The sequence below is a fragment of the Galeopterus variegatus genome, unplaced genomic scaffold (assembly GCF_000696425.1).
Source record: "Galeopterus variegatus unplaced genomic scaffold, G_variegatus-3.0.2 Scaffold290, whole genome shotgun sequence".
Lineage (NCBI taxonomy): Eukaryota > Metazoa > Chordata > Mammalia > Dermoptera > Cynocephalidae > Galeopterus > Galeopterus variegatus.
Window position 1 is genome coordinate 309,747 of NW_007726401.1, and position 21,759 is coordinate 331,505.

A 21,759-nucleotide genomic window follows, 5' to 3' on the forward strand; every position below is an offset into this window, starting at 1 on the left:
TGGACTGTTTTGCTCTTGTTTTTGATAGTCCTGATAGCCTTTCAAATCAGTCAAATTCCTTTTTTTCTTTGCTTTGCTTTTAATCTCCAAGTGTGTCTTCTTGACACTCAAACATTTCTTTTTATTTTTTTCCTTCTTATCGTTTTTTTCTCCCCTTCTCTCTTTCTCTGCCTTTTCTCTCACCTATGTCTGTAATTCAGGTCACATGCCTTCCTTTCTCAAACCTCCGAAATAGCCCAGCCAGAAACACAAGCCTGAATTCCTATATGCCTTCTCCCCCAAACAGCCCACATATGTGCATGCAGTAGCGAGAGCTAGAATTAGGGCTGTAACAAAGGAGTGGTTGTGAATATGTATGAGAGACAGCTTCTTTGAAAGTGATTGGCAGAGAAGTTTAAGAGTTTGGGGGTGCTAATTCATTGTTTACAGGAGCTGCATTAGGTAGGTAGTAGAGGAAGGTTACAACATCATTATCTTAATTCCTAGAAGCCAGGAATATTAAAAACCATTAAAAAAAAAAAACCAATTGGAGGTGCTTATTAGATGTCATTCAATAGTGATTGTTCCTACAAGTACAATCATGCATTCCTTAAAACTATTCTAATAGATAATAATAAAGATTTTAGTTTATCAACACTTTAGCATTCTTTCTATTCTAAAATGCTTAATAAAAATCTTTATTTATTTATTTTCTTTTTGTCTTTTTTCGTGACCGGTAACGGGATCGCAACCCTCGGTGTCGCACCCGCACCGCGCTCAACCAGTGAGCGGACTGGTCTCTATATGGGATCCAAACCCTCGGCGGGAACGCCGCCGCACTCCCAAGCACCACACTCTACCGAGTGCGCCACCGGGCCAGCCCCAAAATCTTTATTTTTATTATATCATTTAAATGCATGCTTACTTCTTACTCTCTCCTTACATAATTCAAGACAACTTGAAAGTATCCTTAAATAATGTCAGGTAAGAAGGTCTACTTGACTTTGGAGAATTTACTGCCAGTGCCTTTATAATCAGAGCCACGCTGTCACATGTGAACTAGATAAGCACTTTGTGGCAAACAATAAGTAGTATATGATCATGAGAAAAGTCCTCAACTCATCAATTTATAATTTTGTTTTTTCCAAATTATACACTAAATAAGCATTCACATTTAATGATTGGACTACTTATATTGGTTTCATTCCTAAATCTTAATTTCCCCATTATTCTGCTCTCATTCTAACATTTACTGTTTAATGTATTCACAGAGATTAAAGGGAATTAAAATATATCCCAAAATCCTCTGCAAATTTTAATTCTAACCACGATTGATTTGTATGTCAGCACATTCACTCAATTATTTATTTGTTCAACAAGTATTTATTGATCTACTCCATGCCAAGTACTGTTCTAGATGTTGAAGATACCACAATAAAAGCTAAAAGTCCCTGTCTTCACATGTTGCTTATATCTGTTAGTTTCATGTTTTTTCTTTATATAAGTATCTCAATATGCAGTTGCCTGTCAGAAAATCTAGTTTTTGTAACTCCCATGTTAACTTTGAAGATTTGTATACATTGGTCTCCCTGTGTCCAAAGGTAAAACGATTCAATTATTTGTGCACATTTGTCTATTCAGACTGCTGTAGCAAATATCACAAACTGGGTGGCTTAAACAACAGAAGTTTGTTTCTCATAGTTCTGGAGACTAGGAAGTCCAAGATGAAGGTGCCACCAAAGAAGGGTTCATTCTGAGGCTTCTTCTCTTGGATTGTAGGTGGCTTCCTTCTGGTGTCTCTTCTTGTAAGGGCACTGATCCCATCCCATTAGACCAGGGTCCCACCCTCATGACCTTATCTAACCCTAGTTATCTTCTATTCTGAGTGTCATCACATAGGGGTTAGGGCTTCCACATACGAATTTTGGAGGGACACAAACATTCAATCTGTAACAGTGGATATGGCAGCAAAGGCCAAAAGTTAGTTACCAAAATGCCTTTCCAAAGACAATCTACACATAGAAAAAGACAAATAATAGCTGCTGACAATGGGGTGGCTTATCTCTGATTGACATTACTTCTAGGAATTAGAAGACAATTTATACCAATTGTTCTTGAATTATTTCTTATCCTCTCTATTGGGTAGACTTGTCTTATTTTATCTGTCACTTCATCTATCTCAATAATAGTATATCATCATACTTCATATCATCTGACTTCCTTTGTTATCTTCCTATTTCTCTGTTCATATAAAATCAAAATCACTTAAAACTTTTGTATTCTGATGACCTCCCTGATCATCTTTCAGAAGCTGAAATAGGGCCGGCCCGTGGCTCACTCGGGAGAGTGTGGTGCTGATAACACCAAGGCCACGGGTTCGGATCCCATATAGGGGTGGCCGGTTTGCTCACTGGCTGAGTGTGGTGCTGACAACACCAAGTCAAGGGTTAAGATCCCCTTACCGGTCATCTTTTAAAAAAAAAAAAAAAGAAGCTGAAATAGTCCAGATCATCCTTTGGGATCGGTGATGAACGTGACCCATTTGGCTGCTTCCTTGGAGTACCCAGAGCAGTCATCCTTGCTCCAGGTCTCTTGAAGTCCAGCAGCCCAGTGTTTTTGTACTCTTTTGGTCCACAGCTGTTTTCTGTGTCACTGATGACTCTCATCTCAGTATTTCCCCCCTCAAGTTCTAAAACATCCCACAGCCTACCTTTTTCGTCTATGACATAATAGATTGTTTCTTGGTTTTTTGTCTTATGTCTCAATTCTCCTAACTCTCCTTCCCCGGTGCTGAAAAGAATACAATTACTGAAATAAATACATATTTACTTTTCCACTGAGTCTATTTTCAGATTTTTTCTATACCCTTGAAATACAATACTTTAAGATTACGAGTATGTACTAACTTAGAAAGTTATGTGGACGTCTTTCTTTTTTTCTACTTGTTTCTCTCTCCATACATAATGTTTTCCTACTATTCTGTTTTATCTTCTTGCCTTTGAGTTTACTAGCTTCGGGCTAAGAGATTAATTACAGAAAATGGGCTATGGATTTGAGCTATACATATTAAAGATAATGATGTTGAGGGAATAAACAGAAGGAAATGAGGAAAGATGATGAAAACTGTTTTGTTGTCTTTTAATTTTCTTAATTTTTTAAATTTTTTATTTTCTTCTTCTAGCATGCACGTCCACTCTCTGCCAGTGATGCAGAAATGAAAAACCTTGTGGGCTCAGCTCGGGAGAAGGTGCCTGGGAAGTTAGGTGGTTCTGTGCTTGGTCTGTCAATGGAGGAGGTAAGGATAAATCACAGGGTTAGCACAGGCTCAGGTTCAGGGAAAGTTTGTGTGTGATTCATAATATTCATGACAAACTCATATCTTATGTTGAAAAGAGAAAGATTCAGGATGGAAGAAAAATTTCTTCTTAGGAAGCACCTTAAATGGAATTAATTCCTCCCTTCATATTTCTTTCATATTGTGCCATAACCCTCTCCCTTTGTCCCGTAGCCACATGGATTCCAGTTTTCAAAATAGGTAGTCACACATCACTTAAAGACAAGGGTATGTTCTGAGAAATTATTTGTTAGGCAATTTCATTGTTGTGCAAACATCCTAGATTTTACTTACGCAAACCTAGATGGTGTAGCCTAACACACACCTAGGCTATATGGTATAGCTGTTATAATCTCGTAGGACCACCATTTATATGCAATCCGTTGTTGACCAAAACGTTGTTGTGCGGCATACAACTGTACTCATTTTACTTTATTTTCTCTTCTTCCATCTAGATCAAAGTTTTACGGAGGGTAAAAGAAGAGAATGATCGGAGAGGTGGATTTATTCGCATATTTCCTACATCCGAGACATGGGAAATATATGGGTGAGGTGACTACCTTTCTTTTTTTTTTTTTTTTTTTTTTAGATCTGTACCTCAGGTATATAGAATTAGATTACTTGTGATACACTGTCATCATTGTTCCCCACATGGTGCCTTTCCTATTTTGTTTGTTTGTTTATTTATAATATGACAAATATTACCCAGTCCAAGAACTAGATCATTAATGGTAATTTAATCTACCTATGTATTATTCCTCCCTTTTTAAAATCTCCTGCCTCCCTCCTAACTAGCCCCCTAACCCAGGGTTAGACATTGTCATAAATTTTGTGTTTATTATTATCTTGATGGGGGGGGGAGTTGTCTTCTGTATGTGTGCCTTAACATTATATTGTTTATTTTTAATCATCACTGAGATCTAGTTCGCATGCAATAAAATCTATCCATTTTAAGTGTACAGTTTGATGATTTTTGACAAATATAAACACCAGTTTAACCACTGCTACCACCAAATCAAGATAGAAAGTATTTTCATCACCTCCATAAGTCCCCTTGTGCTCCTTTACAGTTAATCACTCCCGTAACCCCAGGCCTCAGACATCAGCTGATCTGCTTTCTGTCACTGTAGTTTTTCTAGAATTTCATATAAATGTAATCATACAGTGTGTACTCTTTTGTGTCCAGATTCTTTTGTTCAGCATAGTGTTTTTGAGATTTATCTGTGGTGTTGTGTGAAGTAGTAGTTCATTTCTTATTATTGTTATGTACTGTTTCATTGTGTGAGTATACCACAATTTGTTTACCCATTCACCTGTTGCGGAACATTTGTGTTGTGTCCAGTTTGGGCCTATTATGAAGAAAGCTGCTGTGAACATTCATGTACAATTACCTGTGTGGACTTATGATTTCATTTCTCTTGGGTAAATATCTAGGAGTGGAATATTTGGGTCATATTATGAGCGGTAGTATCATTTTACATTTTTTTTTTTTTTTTGTCTTTTTGTCTTTTTTTCGTGACCGGCAACGGATCGCAACCCTCAGGGTCGCGCCTGTACCGGACCGGGACCGGCTACGGGATCGCAACCCTCGGGGTTGCCCACGCTCCTCGCTCAGCCAGTGAGCGGCCGGTCTGTATGTGGGATCTGACCCCTCAGTGGGAGCGCCGCCGCGCTCCCAAGCGGCCCAGTGTAGCAATGCGCGACCGGGCCGGCCCCCCTTTTTTCATTTTTTTTTTTTTTCTTTCTTTTTTTCTTTTTTTCGTGACCGGCAACGGATCGCAACCCTCAGGGTCGCGCCTGTACCGGACCGGGACCGGCTACGGGATCGCAACCCTCGGGGTTGCCCACGCTCCTCGCTCAGCCAGTGAGCGGCCGGTCTGTATGTGGGATCTGACCCCTCAGTGGGAGCGCCGCCGCGCTCCCAAGCGGCGCACTGTAGCAGTGCGCCACCGGGCCGGCCCCTCATTTTACATTTTTACTAATGATGTATGAAAGTTCCCCATTGGGAATGGTCCCCATTGTTGCCAACACTTGATATTGCCAACACTTGATATTGCCAGGCTTTTAAACTTTAGGCAGTCTACTTTAGGCTGTGTAATGTATCTCTTTGTGGTTTTAATTTGCTTTTCTCTGATGAATAATGATACTGGGCATCTATTCATGTGGTGTTGGCTATTTATGTCTTTTTTTTCATTTTAAATTTAGGATTTTAATGTTCTTATCACTGCATTGTAAAGGACTTGATACTAGTCCTTTCTCAGATATCTATATAGTGAATATTTTCTCCAAGTGTGTGGCTAACTTTTTCATTTTTAGAATAGTGGCTTTTGAACAGAAGTGAAGTCCAGTTGACCAGATTTTTTAGGGCTAATGCATTTCATGTTTCCTGGGTGAGAAATCCTTAGCATCCCCAACTTGGCAATTTTTTCTCTTATGTTTTCTTCTGGATGTCCTATAATTTTAGATTTTATATTTAGGTCTATGATATGTATTAATTTTTGTGTGTAGTGTGAGGTAAGGATTCATTTTTTTCCAGATTACCCATTTTTTTCATCATTATTTGTTGAAATTATCTCACTAATTATGCCAGTATCTTTGTTGAAAATGAATTGAAATATATGTGTGGTCCTATTTCTGGGCTCTATTCAGTTTCACAGATCTATATCTGTCTTGATTGCTGTAGCTTTATACTAAGCTTTAAAATTCGGTAGTGTGAGTCTTCTAACTTTGTTGTTTTTCAAAATTATTTTGACTATTTTGCATCCTTTGTGTTTCCAAAGGTATTTTAGAGTTGCTTTGTCCATTTCTACACAAAAGCCTTGCTGGCTTTTGATTGGGATTGCATTGAGTGTATGTATTAATTTCGGGAGAGTGGACATCTTAATAATATTGAGTTTTCCATTTCATAAATATGATCTCTCTCTCCATTTATTTCAATCTTCTTTGATTTCTTTTAACAACGATTTGTAATTTTCAATGTAAAAGTCTTTACACTGGATATGTTTTTCAGAATTTATCACTATTTCGTGCTTTTGGGTGACTTTTAGTGGTATTTTTTTTTAACAGGTTTATTGAGGTATAATTGACATACAATATGCTGCACATATTTTAAGTATACAGTTTGATAAGTTTTAACATGTGTGTATATCTGTGAAACTACTACCACAAACAAGATAACAAACATCACCTCCACAAATTTCCCTGTGTCCCTTGTAGTTTCTCTCTCCTGCCTTTTCCCCCCACCCCCCCGTCCAGAGGCAGCTACTGATCTCTGTTATGTCACTAAAGATTAATTTGCATTTCCTAGGATTTTACATAAATAGAATTCCACAGGCCACTTCTACTTGGCATAGTTTATTTTTATATTCTTATATGCTGTAGGATATATCAGTGGTTTAATTCCTTTTTGTTGCTGAGTAGTATTCTATTATAGGCATACACCAGAATTTGTTGATGGACATTTGGGTTGTTTGTGGCTTTTGGTTATTACAAATAAAGCTTGTATGGACATGTTTGTTTCCCTTAGGATCATATTGTTTATGTAGAACTTTTTTAGAAACTGCCATAAAGTTTTCTAAGGTGGTTGTATCATTTTACTTTTCCATCATAGGTGTATGAGAATTCCAGTTTCTCCACATCCTCACCAACAGTTGGTATGATCAGTCTTTTTAATTTTAGTCCCTAGGAGGTGTATAGTGATATCTCATTGTGGTTTGGTTTGCATTTCTCTAATGACTAATGATGAGCATCTCTTTGTGTGCATATTTTCCATTTACATATCTTCTTTGATCAAGTATTTTGCTCATTTTTTAATGAGATTATTTGTTTCCTGACTATTGAGTTTTGAGAGTTTATATATTCTGGATGTAAGTCCGTTATCAGATATATGCTTTGAAAAAATTTTCTCCCAGCATGTGACTTGTCTTTTTCATCCTTTTAACATTGTCTTTTGAAGAGCAGAATTTTTTAACTTTGTTAAAGTTCAGTATTTCTCCTTTTTATGAACTATGATTTAGGTGTTTTATCTAAGAAATCTTTGCCTATCCCAAGCCACAAAAACTTTCTCCTATGTTTTCTTCCAGAAGCTTTATAGTTTTAAGTTTTACATTTAAGTCTTTGATTCATTTTGAGTTAATTTTTTCCATATGCTACAAGGTATAGACCAAAGTTCTTTTTTTCATATAGATAATGGTTTGAGCAATCTTTTGTTGAAAAGATTTAACATTCATTTCCATTGAATTGCCTTTTCACTTTTGTGGAAAATTGGTGTGTGGGTCTGTTTCTGGACAGTTACTGATCTATTTGTCTTTGTGCCAATACAGTACCACACTGTGTTGATTACCATAGCTTTATAATAGATCTGTTCTAACTTTTTCTTCCAAGTTATTTTTGGTTTTTCTAGGTCATTTTGCATTTCCATATGAATTTTATAATTAGTTTGTCAATTTCTACACAAATGCCTCTTTGGAAATTTGATTGGAATTGCATTGACTCTCTAAATCAATTTGAAGAGAGTTGACACCTTAACAATGTTGAGTCTTCCAACCTATGAACAAGGTATATCTACCCATTTATTTAGGTCTTCTTTAATTTTTCTCAGCAGTGTTTTACATCTTTTTTCAGATTTATTTCTAACTATTTAGTATTTTGATGCATGATAGCATTTTGTTAATTTCAATTTCTGATTGTTTGTTGCTAGTATATTGAAATATAATTGCTTTTTGCATATTGATCTTGTGTCCTACAATCTTGCTAAACTCATCTATGTGTCGTAGTAGCTTTCTTGTAGATTCCCTTGGATTTTCTACATAGATAATTATGTTATCTGTGAATAAAGACAGTTTTACTTCTTTCTAATATAGATGTCTTTTATTTCTTTTTTCTTGCTTGATTGCATTAGCTAGAACCTCTCTCACAGTGCTGAATAGGACTAGTGAATGTAATCATTCCTGTCTTGCTCCTGATCTTAGGGAAAAGCATTCATTCTTTCACCATTAAGTATGATGTTAGCTCTAGGTTTTTCATAGATGCCCTCCATCAGGTTAAGGGAGTTCCTTTCTATTCCTTCTTTGCTAAAGGTTTTGTCAGAAATGGATGTGGAATTGTCATATGCTTTTTCTGCGTCTCTTGAGATGATCATATAATTTTTCCTTTTTGGTTTGTAAATACATTGAATTACATTGATTTTTGAATGTTAAATCAATGTTGTATTCCTGGAATAAACCCCACTTTATTGTGATGTATTATCCTTTTTATATACTATTGAATTTGAATTGCTAAAATTTTGTTTAGAATTTTTACATCTATGTTTATAAGGGGTATTGGTCTGAAGTTCTTATAATGTCTTTGGTTTTGGATTTAGAGTAATGCTGGCTTCATAGAATAAGTTGGGAAGTATCCCTGTCTCTTCAATTTACTGGAAGAGTTTGTGTGAAATTAGTATTATTTGTTCCTTGAATGTTTGGTAGAATTCAGTATTGAAGCCATCTGGACCAGAAGTTCAATTTCAGTTTCTTTAATAGATATAGGGCTATTCGGGTTATCTATTTCTACTTGAATGAGCTCTGGTAATGCTGGTGTCTGTTAAGGAGTTTGTCCATTTTGTCTATATTGTCATAAGCATAAAATTATTCATAATATTATTCACTTATCCTTTTAATATCTATAGAATCTGAAATGTTGCCTCTCACATTTTTGATATTGTTCATTTGGTTTTTTTCTCTCTTTATTCTGCTCATTCTGGCTAGAGATTTATCAAATTTATTGATCTTCCCAGAGAACAGCCTTTTGATTTCTTTTTTCTGTTCTTTTTGAGTTCTAGTTCATTGATTTCTACTCTAATCTTTAATATTTCCTGTCTTCTGCTTACTTTAGTCTTCATTTGCTTTTCTAGTTTCTTTAGGTGTAAGCTGAGGTCATTGATTCGAGGTCTTTTTTCCTAATGTAAGTGTTTAGTGCTGTAAATTTCCCACTAAGTACAACTTTAACAGCATCCCACACATTTTGATTGTTATGTTTTGTTTTCATTCTATTTAGAATACTTTCTCTTTTGTTTTTCTTTTTGCCAAAGGGTTATTAGAAGTATGTTAATTTAGTTTTCAAATACTTGGGGTTTTCCCAGAGGTCTTTTTGTTATTGATTTCCAATTTGCCTCTACTGAGTTCAGAGAACATACTTTGTATAACTAGGTCTTTTTGGTTTGTTATATGGCTCAAAATATGGTTTATCTTGGTAAATGTTAACATGTACATTGAAAAAAATGTGTATTCTGCTGTTGTTGGAGTGTTTAGAAATGTCCATCACTTAAGAGCCCAATTAACCCATTCAAAATCATAAGTTGACCATCATAAGTGCAGATACTTTTTACAATGGGTTATCCTTACAATGGGGTCACCTCCCGATCAACCCATTGTATAGTCGAAAAATTTTAAGCCAAACCATCGTAAGCTGGGGACCAGCTGTAGGAGAGAAGTGTTCCCTGGTCAAATTCCATTTGGTTCTAATTACAAAGCTATAACTTAGAGGAATAAGAGAGAAAAAATAATGCAGTTTTTTGTTTGCTTGCTTATTTTGTTTTATTTTGAAAGCTTAGCTATTCATAGAGAATTCTTCCTTTTATTTTGCAAAATATGTTTTCCGCGTAGTTCCACCTTGTAAAATCCTAGGAGTTCCACAAAAAAAGTGATTGGATTTTCTTCACAGTTAGATAGAAGTACATTTTTGATATGTTGAGTTTTTGTATTTCCTAGAAAACATAGCTTTTAATTAATGAAAGTGGAACCCTCCACTTTCGAGTATTTCAAGAGATGGGACCTTAATTTGATTACCTTTTTATAAGGAATCAGTTACAAATAATGCTCAGGTCTCTTAGGGGAGTCTAATAAAGACAGATAGCTTTCTGTACTGGTTTGGTTCTGAACCAACTGAGAGATAAGACAAGGACTAAGATGGAGACAGTCTTTCTTACTGATAAAGTCTAGGTTGGGACTTGCTTATATCTGTCTGCAAGCAAATGCACTTCCTGTTGAACAGGAACAGACTTACATGCCCCTTTGTAGGCAAGTTTGGACTGAGCCGTGTATGGGGAGCACCTGACTATAGGAGCAGCAGAGTATATGTACTTCCTATGGGGAGATTATCTCCCAAGCGAAAGAAGGGACATGCTCATTGGAGCATGTTTTGTTTATTCTTCCTAGATTGCCAATCAGATTGGTAAGTCACTCCACTTCTCCTGGTGCATTCTGAGAAAAAAGAGAGAGACCAAGAATATTAAACTAATTGAGCAGCCTTCATGTAGAGTGGAGGAGATGTGTTTATCTACTAACATATGAATATGCCATTTTATTAATACATATTTATCATCAACCAAGTGTCTAGCACTATGTTTGGCTCTTCGGAGCATAAAATAAATATTAGATGGGATTACTGCCCTTTGAGAGTTAACAGTATGTTTATGGAGAAATTATTTATAAGTGTAAAAAATAGCTCATATTGTGAAGCTCTTTGTAATTACAGTGTACTTTGTACACATCCTTGTTATCATTCACATTTTAATGACAAGGAAATTAAGGTTCAGTTAAGTAATGTGACTTGTTTATGATCTCACAGTGGGACTTGAGTCAGGTATTCTGACCTCAGACTTTTTCCCCAGTGCATCATGCAGCTTTCCTAGAAGAAAAAGTTGACTCTGAGACAGTCTATGGCAGGTCCCTCAGACATACAATAAAGACCAGTTCAGACAAGGGAACTCTACAGACTTAGAGTAGTCAAATAAGGGAAGGCTTCATACAACAGGGTGGACTTGATCTGCTTCTTGAAGGACAGATTATAGATAAGTAGAGAGTGTAGGGAGAAGGTGTCAAGTCAGAGGCAAAGAATCAGTAGGAGGGGTGGTGTGAGAGGATTCTGAGGAGACTTGTCTGGCCATACTGCAGGATCAATGTTGGGCAACTGTGTGGAGAAAGTGTGAATGAATTGGTGGTACAAAGTATAAAATGTTTGAAAGTTTGGAAGAGAAAGTGTGTGCTTCCTGTAGCAGGCATGAGGGAGCCATTCAGAGCTCTTAAGTTGAGAAATAGCATGATTAAAACAGTCTCCTATATATATTTGCAATGCTTTTTATGTATCTCCTCTCTCTCACTTTCGTTGACCTCTTCTATATGTAATTATTTTGGTGGTATTCTCATCTTTCAATTTTATTTTCTGAATTTCATATATCATCTTTTATTAACCTAAGAACTACTGCCTTTTCTTTCTTTTTCTTTACTTTATTATTATTATTATTAATTTTTGTCAGAAATCTTTATTGAGTCAATGAAAAGCTTTGGAGCTTGTCCAGACAGACACACACTCTAAATCAGAGGGGGTTTTTTTTGTTGTTGTTGTTAATTCTTTTTTAGTTTTTAAAAATTAATTAATTTATTTATTTTTATTTTAACTTCTCGATATACATTGTAGTTGATTTTCGTGACCCTTTACCCTTTCCTCTTTCCCCCCTCCCTCTCTCCCCTTCCTCCCACTACATCATATCTGTTCGCTTGTCTTAACAACTTCAAGGAAGCGTTGTGATTGTTGTGTCTTCTTCCCCCTCACACACTATTTGTTTATGTGTTTATTTATTTATTTTTAGCTCCAACAAATAAGTGAGAACATGTGGTATTTCTCTTTTTGTGCCTGACTTGTTTCCCTTAATATAATTTTCTCTAAGTCCATCTTTTTCCTTTAGTTGCTTGTGCTTTGGGATCATGTTCATGACGTCTGTACCCACTCCTACTTCCTGGAGTGTTTCCCCTATGTTTTCTTTAAGGAGTTTTATTGTTTCAGGATGTATATTTAAATCTTTAATCCAATATCCAGTTTTCCCAGTGCCATTTGAGGAAGAGACAGTTTCTTCCCCAGTGTGTAGACTTGGTGCCTTTGTCAAAGATCAGATGGCTGTAGGTGTATGGGTTGATTTCTGGGTTCTCTGTTCTATTCCATTGATCCATGTGTCTGTTTTTATGACAGTACTATGCTGTTTTGGTTATTATAGCTTTGAAATATAGTTTAAAGTCAGATAGTGTTATGACTCCAGCTTTATTTTTTTTGCTCAGGATTGCTTTGGCTATGTGTGGTCTTTTGTTATTCCATATAAATGTCTGGATAGTTTTTTTCCATTTCTGAGAAAAATGTCATTGGAATTTTGGTGGGAATTGCATTGAATTTGTAGATCACTTTGGGTAATACGGACATTTTCACAATGTTAATTCTTTCAATCCAAGAGCATGAGTTATCTTTCCATCTTCTGGTGTCCTCTTTAATTTCTCTCAACAGTGGTTTGTAGTTGTCTTCATAGAGATTTTTCACATCCTTGGTTAACTTTATTCCCAAGTATTTTATTTTTTTGGTGGCTATTGTAAATGGGCTAGCTTTCTTGATTTCTCTTTCTGCATGTTCACTGTTGGAGTATAGAAATGATACTGATTTTTGTGTGTTGATTTTGTAGAGGCTTTAGGCTGTTCAATATATAGGATCATATTATTTGCAAACAGGGACAGTTTGACTTCATCATTTCCAGTCTGGATGCCCTTTATTTCCTTCTCTTCTCTGATTGCTCTGGCTAGTACTTTGAACACTGTGTTGAATAAGAGTGGTGAGAGTGGGCATCCTTGTCTAGTTCCTGTCTTTCAGGGAAAAGCTTTCAGCCTTTCCCTGTTCAGAATGATATTGGCAGTGGGCTTATCATAAATTATCATAAATTAAGTCCTCTTTTTCTTTATTCTTTTCATTTTATTCTATTTGCTGCTCCTCTAGTATCTTATAATTTTAATTTGAGCAACTGTTCCCTCCTTTTCCACTTTAGAAAGAATATATTTCTTTAGAAACAGTACATAAGTAACCTGTTAGTTCTTTGCTTGATTCATGGTTTTCTTTCTATGTTTTCCTCTTAACTAAGCTCAAGAAATAACAGTTTCTTTTGTTGTCTTTCAGGGCCTACCTTGAGCATAAGACCTCCATGAATTATATGCTGGCCACACGCCTCTTTCAGGACAGGTGGGGATTTGCTAAATTTATGCATTTAGGACTGGATCACAAGATTAGGAGAAAGTACATGCAAAAGAAGAAAAGCAGCTTTGTAAAAGTCTTCATGTAAAATCTTTGATAGAAAGGGTCCTACAGAAAACATGATATAATACCTAATTTTTCCAGAATTGATCATTAACTTTCAGCACTTTGTAACATTTTCTAAAACCAAAAATTAAACCATAAATATCTTTGAGCAATCTTACCAGATGCACTAAACTTTATTCTTCTCCAATGAAGGCCCTTACTGATGTCTTTTCACTTTAAACACAATTGAGACGATATGATTATCTGTTTTCTAGACCAGAAAATAGAATTATTAGATTAGAAAAAGTGGAGGGGGGATAATTCACAAAATAAATACACTAAGACTTGTAAGAAATGACAACTGATAATCTCAATACAAGGGAAAATAGGGGGAAATGATGGAAAACAGACATTGGAATTCAAATAGCACAGCAATCAGGGACTACTTAGTCCCACAAACTTTTGTAGCCACTGAAGACATTATTGCTTAGCAGTACAGTTCAGTAATTGATTATCAAAATAAGGCACCCTAGTTATTTAGAGAAATTTATATTATTTTGAGGATATATGTGCTTTTTAGAAGGATTCTTCAAATAAATACCCAGAGTTCACCCATTTTTTGCAATGTCATGTTCTAGTATCAGGAAATATGTGGGATTTGCAATTTCTGTCTGTAAGTTTGTGGTAATTACTGTTGTAAGTAATCACGTTGTATAGCTTATAATGAAAGAGGTCTTTGGATTTAATTAGAATACATATAACCTGGGGTTTTGGGGTTTTTCCACCTCTCTGAAAACTTTTACAAGATTCATTTATATTTAGAGCTCAGATACTTTACCAGGATGTGTTCAGGTGTGTCATTTTTCATTATTTTGGTTTTGCAGTGGATGAGTTCTTTCAGTCTGAAGATTTAGGTCTTTCAACTGTGAGAAATATTCCTGTTATCCTCCGTCCTCTCCTTGTGGAACTTCTGTTAGATAAATTGTGGCTATAGCCTCCATATTTCTTTACTTTTTTCATACTTTCGAGCTCGTCTCTTAGCTTTACATTCTTGGAGATTTCTTTAACTTTTTCTTCTAAAACTCTAAATTGGTCTTCAGCCTTGTCTATTTTATTATTTATTACCACTGCAGGAGAGGGTTGTTTGATTTACTTTTTTATTTTGGCAAGTATGATTTTAATATCCAAGAACTGTTTTTGCTGTCTGATTAATTTTCACATTTTGTGTGTAATGCCTTTTCAAATCTTTCTGACTATCTTTGTTTAAAGTTTCTGTTTTTTACTTTATATTTAATTCTTCTGGATTAGTTCTGTTTGTTCATCTTGTTCTCTTTAGTTTATACAGTCACATATCAGCAAATATTTGGTGATCTTTGATTGTCCAGTCATATTTAGAAGTAATGGACTGTTTGCTTAAAGTTGGTAGTTTGCCTGGGCTTCTTCACAGGTTGTATGGGTCAGTTTCTGAACAGACATGGACCCTATGCTTGAGGCTGGGTCTTTCCATACTTGGATTATTATCTATGAGGGGGAAGGAGGGCATAGCATGCAATGTGGGGACCAGCACACTAGCCAAAATTAGGAAGCATTCCCGTAGGAGCAGCATAACAATAAAAAATTAGAGATATAATACAAGAATATGTACTTCTTTATTAACACATTAAGAAACAAGACCTAGCAGCAGGTCTAATTATTACCATAATTTCAAAGAATGATTAAATACTGTCAGTATTTTGAGATACTTGGGGCAATTCTAAAGTAACATGAAAAAAGATGTATTATTTCTTTTACTAATGAACTCACTCTAATCCACTAGTGTGGATAATTTCCTACATTTATATGGAGGAACCTCTAAATTTCAATTAGAGGATGTAATTTTTTTTTCATCAAAGTTCGTGTACCACCTACATTCTTTCTTCAGGCCCCACTTAATGACTCCTGCTTATAAAGCATTCTAAAAACTTTGATTAAAAAATCATAAATTTCCCTTTTTAGCAAAGAAAATCCCTCATAATCTACTCTTGCCTACCTTTTTAGTCTAATCTCTACTTTTACACACCAATCCATGACCAATCAGACTATATCTGCTTGCTCTTTCATACCTCCTTATCCTAAAAACTCACCTTCTTTTGGAATGGCCTTTAATCTATCCCTAAATTGTTCTAGCTATGTCCTCCTTCCTCTAACCTAGACTAGGAGGACGTACTCCCAGCCCTTTTATCCCTCAGTCTGATTTAGATTCCTAGATTATATTATAATTGCCTGTTTACTAACTTGTACTTCCTAAGTTGGCTCTTACAAATAGGTACTTTATGTTCATCTTTGTCAGTATTAAGAACATACCACATGGTAGGCACACACACAAATGCATGCACTGAAAAAATGAAATTGTGTTAATCTGTTCTCTCAATCTGAATTGGTTTCCCTCTTGCAAATCCAATTGCATTATTGTCAGACCACTTTCAAACTAATTCTCTAATAATTTCTTTTAGGTTAATTTTGTCTACCCTGAGTCCTCCCCTCCTATCCACCGTGTTCTGACAAGCATTATCTTATGTACTATCTTACAGTATGGCAATAGGTTTAACACTGGCTGCATATTAGTAAAATATAGTAAATCATATTTATGCCCTGGCCCCACCAGAGTTAAGTATTGGTACATACTAACAGCTGTCCAGGCGATAGTATTATGAAGCCATGATTGCAAATTTCTAGGGAAAACCATTATTTCAGTGAAAAAGTTAAAACCATTTTGAGACTTTCCGATAATGTGACAATATCAGGACATTAACATGGATAGAAGACATGAGAAAGGAAAGACGAAACATCTTGGTGAAGGCAACCTTTTCACTTGATTATCTGTAGATACAATCTACATTACATTTGTCTCTTTTAAAACACCAGCACGAAAGGTTACATGTTGTGTGATTCCATTTACATGACATTTTTGAAATGACAACATTTTAGAATGGAGAACAGATAAATGGGAGAGCGGTTAGATAAGATGTGTGTGTGGTTATGAAAGGGCAACACAGGAAATCCTTATGGTGTTGTAAGTGTTCAGTATCTTGACTGTGCTGGTGGATATGTGAACCCACACAGTGATGAAATCATATTGAAGTAAATATAGATATATGTAAATGAGAACAAGTAAAACTGGAGAAATCCCCCCCACCCCCCAAAAAAAATTGAGGAGAGACTTTTAAAAGAAAAACAAAAGCATACTTAAACATGAATAGCACTCAATTCCCGTGATTACAACCCAACCCTAGTTTAGAGACAATGGAGAGCATCTCTTTTTTTTTTTTAATAGAAATTTAAATTGTTGAAAATCTATTTCTGATGAACATCCTTTTTGAACCCTTTGAGGATTGAACTTGGTTTCCTTTCCTAAAACATTGCATTGAAAGTAGAAAGAGCACTGCAGTCTAAGACCTAATCCCTAGGCTCAAATATAAACCTTTAAGCTTTAAACATAGGCAGGTCACAAAATTATCTTATCCCACTCCTTTATATAAATGGATCTAAAACAACCTTCTTCACATGGTTGTTGTGAGAGATAAGTGTGATTTGCTTTGTAAAAAGGTAGACAAATGTAAGTAATTGTTACGATTTTTCTCTGGAATTTATTTGTCATTTCCTTTTTTATTTTTATTGATCCTCCCTCCAGCTCACAGCACTCTTCTATGAGAATGTTCTCAATTTATCTGTCTGCTTCTCCCCAAAAATGCCCTCCCTGGCTTAATTCCATGTCAAATCTCTGTAATAAGAACATCAGGAGTATATGTGTGTGTGAACTCAAGATAGAATATCTGAATAGCATTCTCTAACCCAGTTGTCCTTTCTGCTTCTGTAGGGGAAACCCAAGAAGAAGCTTATTGACAGGAAGAACACGGTAACTGATTTTTAAAAGTTGAGAAATTCTTTCTATGTGCATAATGTGTGGCCATGCACAGACTAAGCATAATACTTTATATAACCATTTTTAGTTTGGCTCAGCTTGATTCATAACGTAAAAATGTTTTGTATTGAAAAAAACATTCTGCAGCCACTTTTTACAAACTAGATTTTGGATTTACTTTATTATAACTACGGATATATCATTTCAACTGATAATAATAGTATTCTTGTTTGGCTGTGTGAGAGAGACTATAATGTTAATGAGATTTTAAGACTAGTGTCATGTTGCATTCAAATAAGAACTTATGTTGTGGCCTTCACATACCTGAGGCATACAGCTCTGTGCCTTATGGGACTGTGCAAAACTTGCTTGTATTTTGCCACAGAACTGGAAGTGTGCAAAATACCTGTGGCTTTTCATTTGGGCAGAGAAGAGAAATGTCTTAGGAAGGGCTGGGATTTTGCCTCACTGAAGACTGCAATCACAGCAAAAACCCTTAAACCTAAACACATACCTTCTGGTTATAGGGAGTTTGAGATATTACCTATATCCCTTTTATGCTGTTCCTCTTTCAAAAACTGTATGATAACAATAAGAAAGAAACTTCTTATATCTAGCTTTTTGTTTTGCATTGAAGAATTAATTAGGATAAACTTGGTTTCTCATCCATGCCCTTTGAAGCATAAATCTCATTTTTCTTTAAAGAAGAAAAATATTAGGATTGCCATTTAATTAAGGGAAAACTGTGATGAATTGTTTGTAGCTTGTTTCCAAATGAAAGTCACACTTTGTAAGTTTTTTCAGTTTTTACACAAGGAATATGCTTCTACAGTATACTACAATTAATATAGAAATTAGAAAAAAAGGAAAAAGAAAAAAAATCTTGAATAATAGGAATAAAGATCAGTGGGTTTTGTCCTTTCCACATTTTTTGGCACTTATTTTATACTGACAGCAGTAGGAGATTTTTGGTGGTGTGGAGGTGTAAACAAATGAAAGCTGGCATATGGTAGACCATGTACTGGAGCATGAAACAAGCCTTAATATATTTAAAAGGATTGAAATGATATAGAATATGTTCTTTGACCACAATGGAATTAGATTTCAGTAACAATAGAAAATCCCCAAATATTGGGGAATTAAACAGCACATTTTAAAATAATTCATGGGACAATGAAGAAGTCACAAGGGAAATTGGAAAATATTTTGAACTGAATGATAATAAAAATATGGATGCAGCTACAGTAGTGATTTGGGGGAAAGTTGTAGCTTTAAATGCTTATATTAGAAAACTGAGGACTAAAATCACTGATCCAATGTTCATGTTAAGAAATTTGAAATAGCAGAGTAACCCAAAGTAAGTAGAAGAGCAGAAATAATAAAGGGCAGAAATCAAATAAATAAAAGACAAACAGTAAAGAAAATTAACAAAATCCAAAATGTGTTCATTGGTAAGCTAGCAGAATTGATAAACCCTTAGGTAGACTGACCTAGGAAAAAGGAGAGAACTCTAATTACTAATATCAGATAGAAAAGAGAGGAGGATATCACTGTAGATCCTATAGACATAAAATGGCTGTTAAGGGGGTGGGAAGGGAATATTATTAACAATCTTATTGCTTTGACAACTTAGATGAGATGACTGAATTCCTTGTGGGAGGGGGGAGGAAACACTGACACAAGCTGAAATAGAATTTTGAAGAGCCTTATATCTCTTCAGAAAATTGAATTTGTAATTAAAAACCTTCCTACAAAGCATTGATTTTACTAGTGAATTTTCTCAAGCATTTGAAGAAGAAATAACACCAATCTTACACAAACTCTTTCAAAAAATATAGGAAGGGACGTTACCCAATTAACATTATAATGCCAGCATGACTATGATACCTAAATCTGACAAAGACATTTTCAAGGAAGAGGAAGAAAATTACAGGCTAATATCCTCATGAACATAGACACAACATTTTAAAAAAGAATATTAGCAAATCTAACCTTCCAGTATATAAAAAGGATAATGACATATATATAAAAAACATATGACTGAGATTTTCTCCAGTAGTACAAGATTGGTTTGACATTTGAAAATTAGTCAGTATAATTCACCATATTAAAGGGGGAAAAAAATAGGTGACCATTTCATTAGATGCCCTCTCCACACACATAGCATCTGATGAAATTTGACACGTGTTTATAAGAAAAATTTTTAGCAAATCAAAAATAGAAGGGAACTTCTTCAATCTGATAAAGGCCTTATATGAAAAACCTATCACTATTATCATATATGGTAAAATATTGAAGGCTTTTCCCCTATGATTAGTAATAAGGTAAGATGTCCACTCTTACCACTTTTATTCACATTATACTAGATGTCCTAGACACTATAATAAAGCAAGGGGGGAAAAAGTATATCGATTAGAAAAGAAGTAAAATGTCTTAATTTTTGTATGACATGATCAAGTTACTAGAAAATCCTAAAGCATCTACAGAATAACTATAAGAACCCATAAGTGCAGTTAGAAAGGTCTTAGGATGCAAGATCAATATATCAAAATCTATTTTAATATACTAGCAGTAAATAATTTGAAAATGAAATTTATAATTACATTTATAATAGCTTTTGAAAATATGAAATACTAGGGAATAAATTTAACAAAATTTGTTCAATGCCTGTATACTAAAAGCTACAAAATATTACTGAACAAGATTTAGAAAGACATAAATAAATGGAAAGATATATCATACTCATGGATTAGGTAGACTTAATATTGTTAAAATATCCATTCTTCTCAAATTGATCTAAAGATTTAGTGCAATCTCAATCATTATTCCAACAGATTTTTATTTGTGGAAACTGACCAACTTTTAAAAAAAATTACATGGAAATGCAAAGGACTTATAATATCCAAAATAGTCTTGAAAAAGACTTAGAGTACCTGTCTTAAATCCTATATAATGCTACAGTATTCAAGACTGTGGCAAATTGATCAATGAAACAGAAAAGAGAGCCCAGAATTAGACCCACATTTATATGGTCATTTGATTTTCAACAAAATGCCCAAAGTAATCCAATGGGAAAAGGAAACTCTTTAGCAATTGTGGCTAGAACAACTGGGTATCATATTTTAAAAAATGAACATCAACCCCTGTCTCCCACAGAAATTAGAGATGATTCATAGACATAAACATAAAAACTAATACTATAAAACTTCTTGAGGAAAACATAGAATATTTTTGTGACTTTGGGCTTAGCAAAGGTTTTAGACATGACACAGAAAGCAATAAAAAAATAAGTTATCTTTCCTCAATTAAAAACTTTATCATAAGATACTGTTAAGAAAATGATTAGGGAACTGTAGACTGAAGATTTTCATCAAACATATCTGCCAAAGGAAAGGAATCCTGGAAATTCAAAGAACTTCTACAACTCAGTAATCAAAAAATAATCAAACTAATTACAAGTGAATAAAATATTTGAACAGACACTTCAAAATGAAGATATATGAATAGCCAATGTGCTCATGAAAATGTGCTTAACAACATTAGTTATCAAGGAGTTGCAAATTAAAACCATGTATGTCATGGTTTTAATCTAGCAGAATGGCTAAAATTAGACTGACAACACCAAATGTCATTGGCAGTCTAAACTGGTACAAGCACTTTAGAGAAATTGGCAGTTCGTTAGAAAGCCCAGCAAATTCCACTCTGAGATTTTTATCCAGGAGAAATGAAGAACATAATCACAGAAAAACTTATATAAACATGTTCATAGTAGCTTTATTCATAATATTCCCAAACAGGAAACAACCTAGGTGTTCAGCAACAAGAGAATAGATTCGGCTATTAAGCAATAAAAATGCATAAATACTGATGCACACAACATGGATGGATCTCAAAAACATGCTGAATGAAAGAAGCCTCACACTGAAGAATTTATACTGTACAAGAATACTTCAGAAAATTCCTGGGAAAGTAGAATTAAAAGATAATACAAATCCTTCTGTGAACTTTTTGAAGTACCCTCACATGTTTCCATTTTTATGAAGTTCTAGAGCAGGCAAAACTAAGATGATGAAAAAATTCAGAACAGTGATTGATTGCCTTTAGGGTGTGAGGGAGAGATTGGGAAAAGGATTGACTGGGAACTTTCTGAGGTGATAGTAATGTTAGAATTTGATTTATATAGCTCTAGGCATTTGTCAAAACTCATCAAATGGATATTTAATATTTGGGTAGTTCACCGTCTATGATCTTTAGCTGTCCAAAAAAAAATCATATAAATCAAATATTGAACTCTAGATAATAATGGTATATATGTTGAAATGTTTAGGGGCAAAGTGCACTTGTGTCTGTCTGCAACTTTGAAATGCTTTTAAATTTAAATGGATTGATGGATAGATAGAGGGGGATGTATTATTGGATATATATGTGATGAAACAAATATAGTAAAATGTTGATT

General features: G+C 34.8%; 1 protein-coding gene across 3 annotated transcripts in view; it reads left to right on the plus strand.

The window, feature by feature from the left end:
- TTLL5 (tubulin tyrosine ligase-like family, member 5) overlaps positions 1-21,759 on the plus strand; it is a 281,382-nt gene that overhangs the window by 81,201 nt on the left and 178,422 nt on the right. For 2 of the 3 annotated variants that reach the window (XM_008567069.1, XM_008567068.1), the window contains 4 exons: positions 3,161-3,274; positions 3,769-3,860; positions 13,283-13,345; positions 17,259-17,297. In XM_008567069.1, coding sequence (XP_008565291.1) covers positions 3,161-3,274; positions 3,769-3,860; positions 13,283-13,345; positions 17,259-17,297 — 308 coding nt within the window. The remainder of the gene's footprint in view (positions 1-3,160; positions 3,275-3,768; positions 3,861-13,282; positions 13,346-17,258; positions 17,298-21,759) is intronic. The other variant, XM_008567070.1, reaches the window with a different exon arrangement.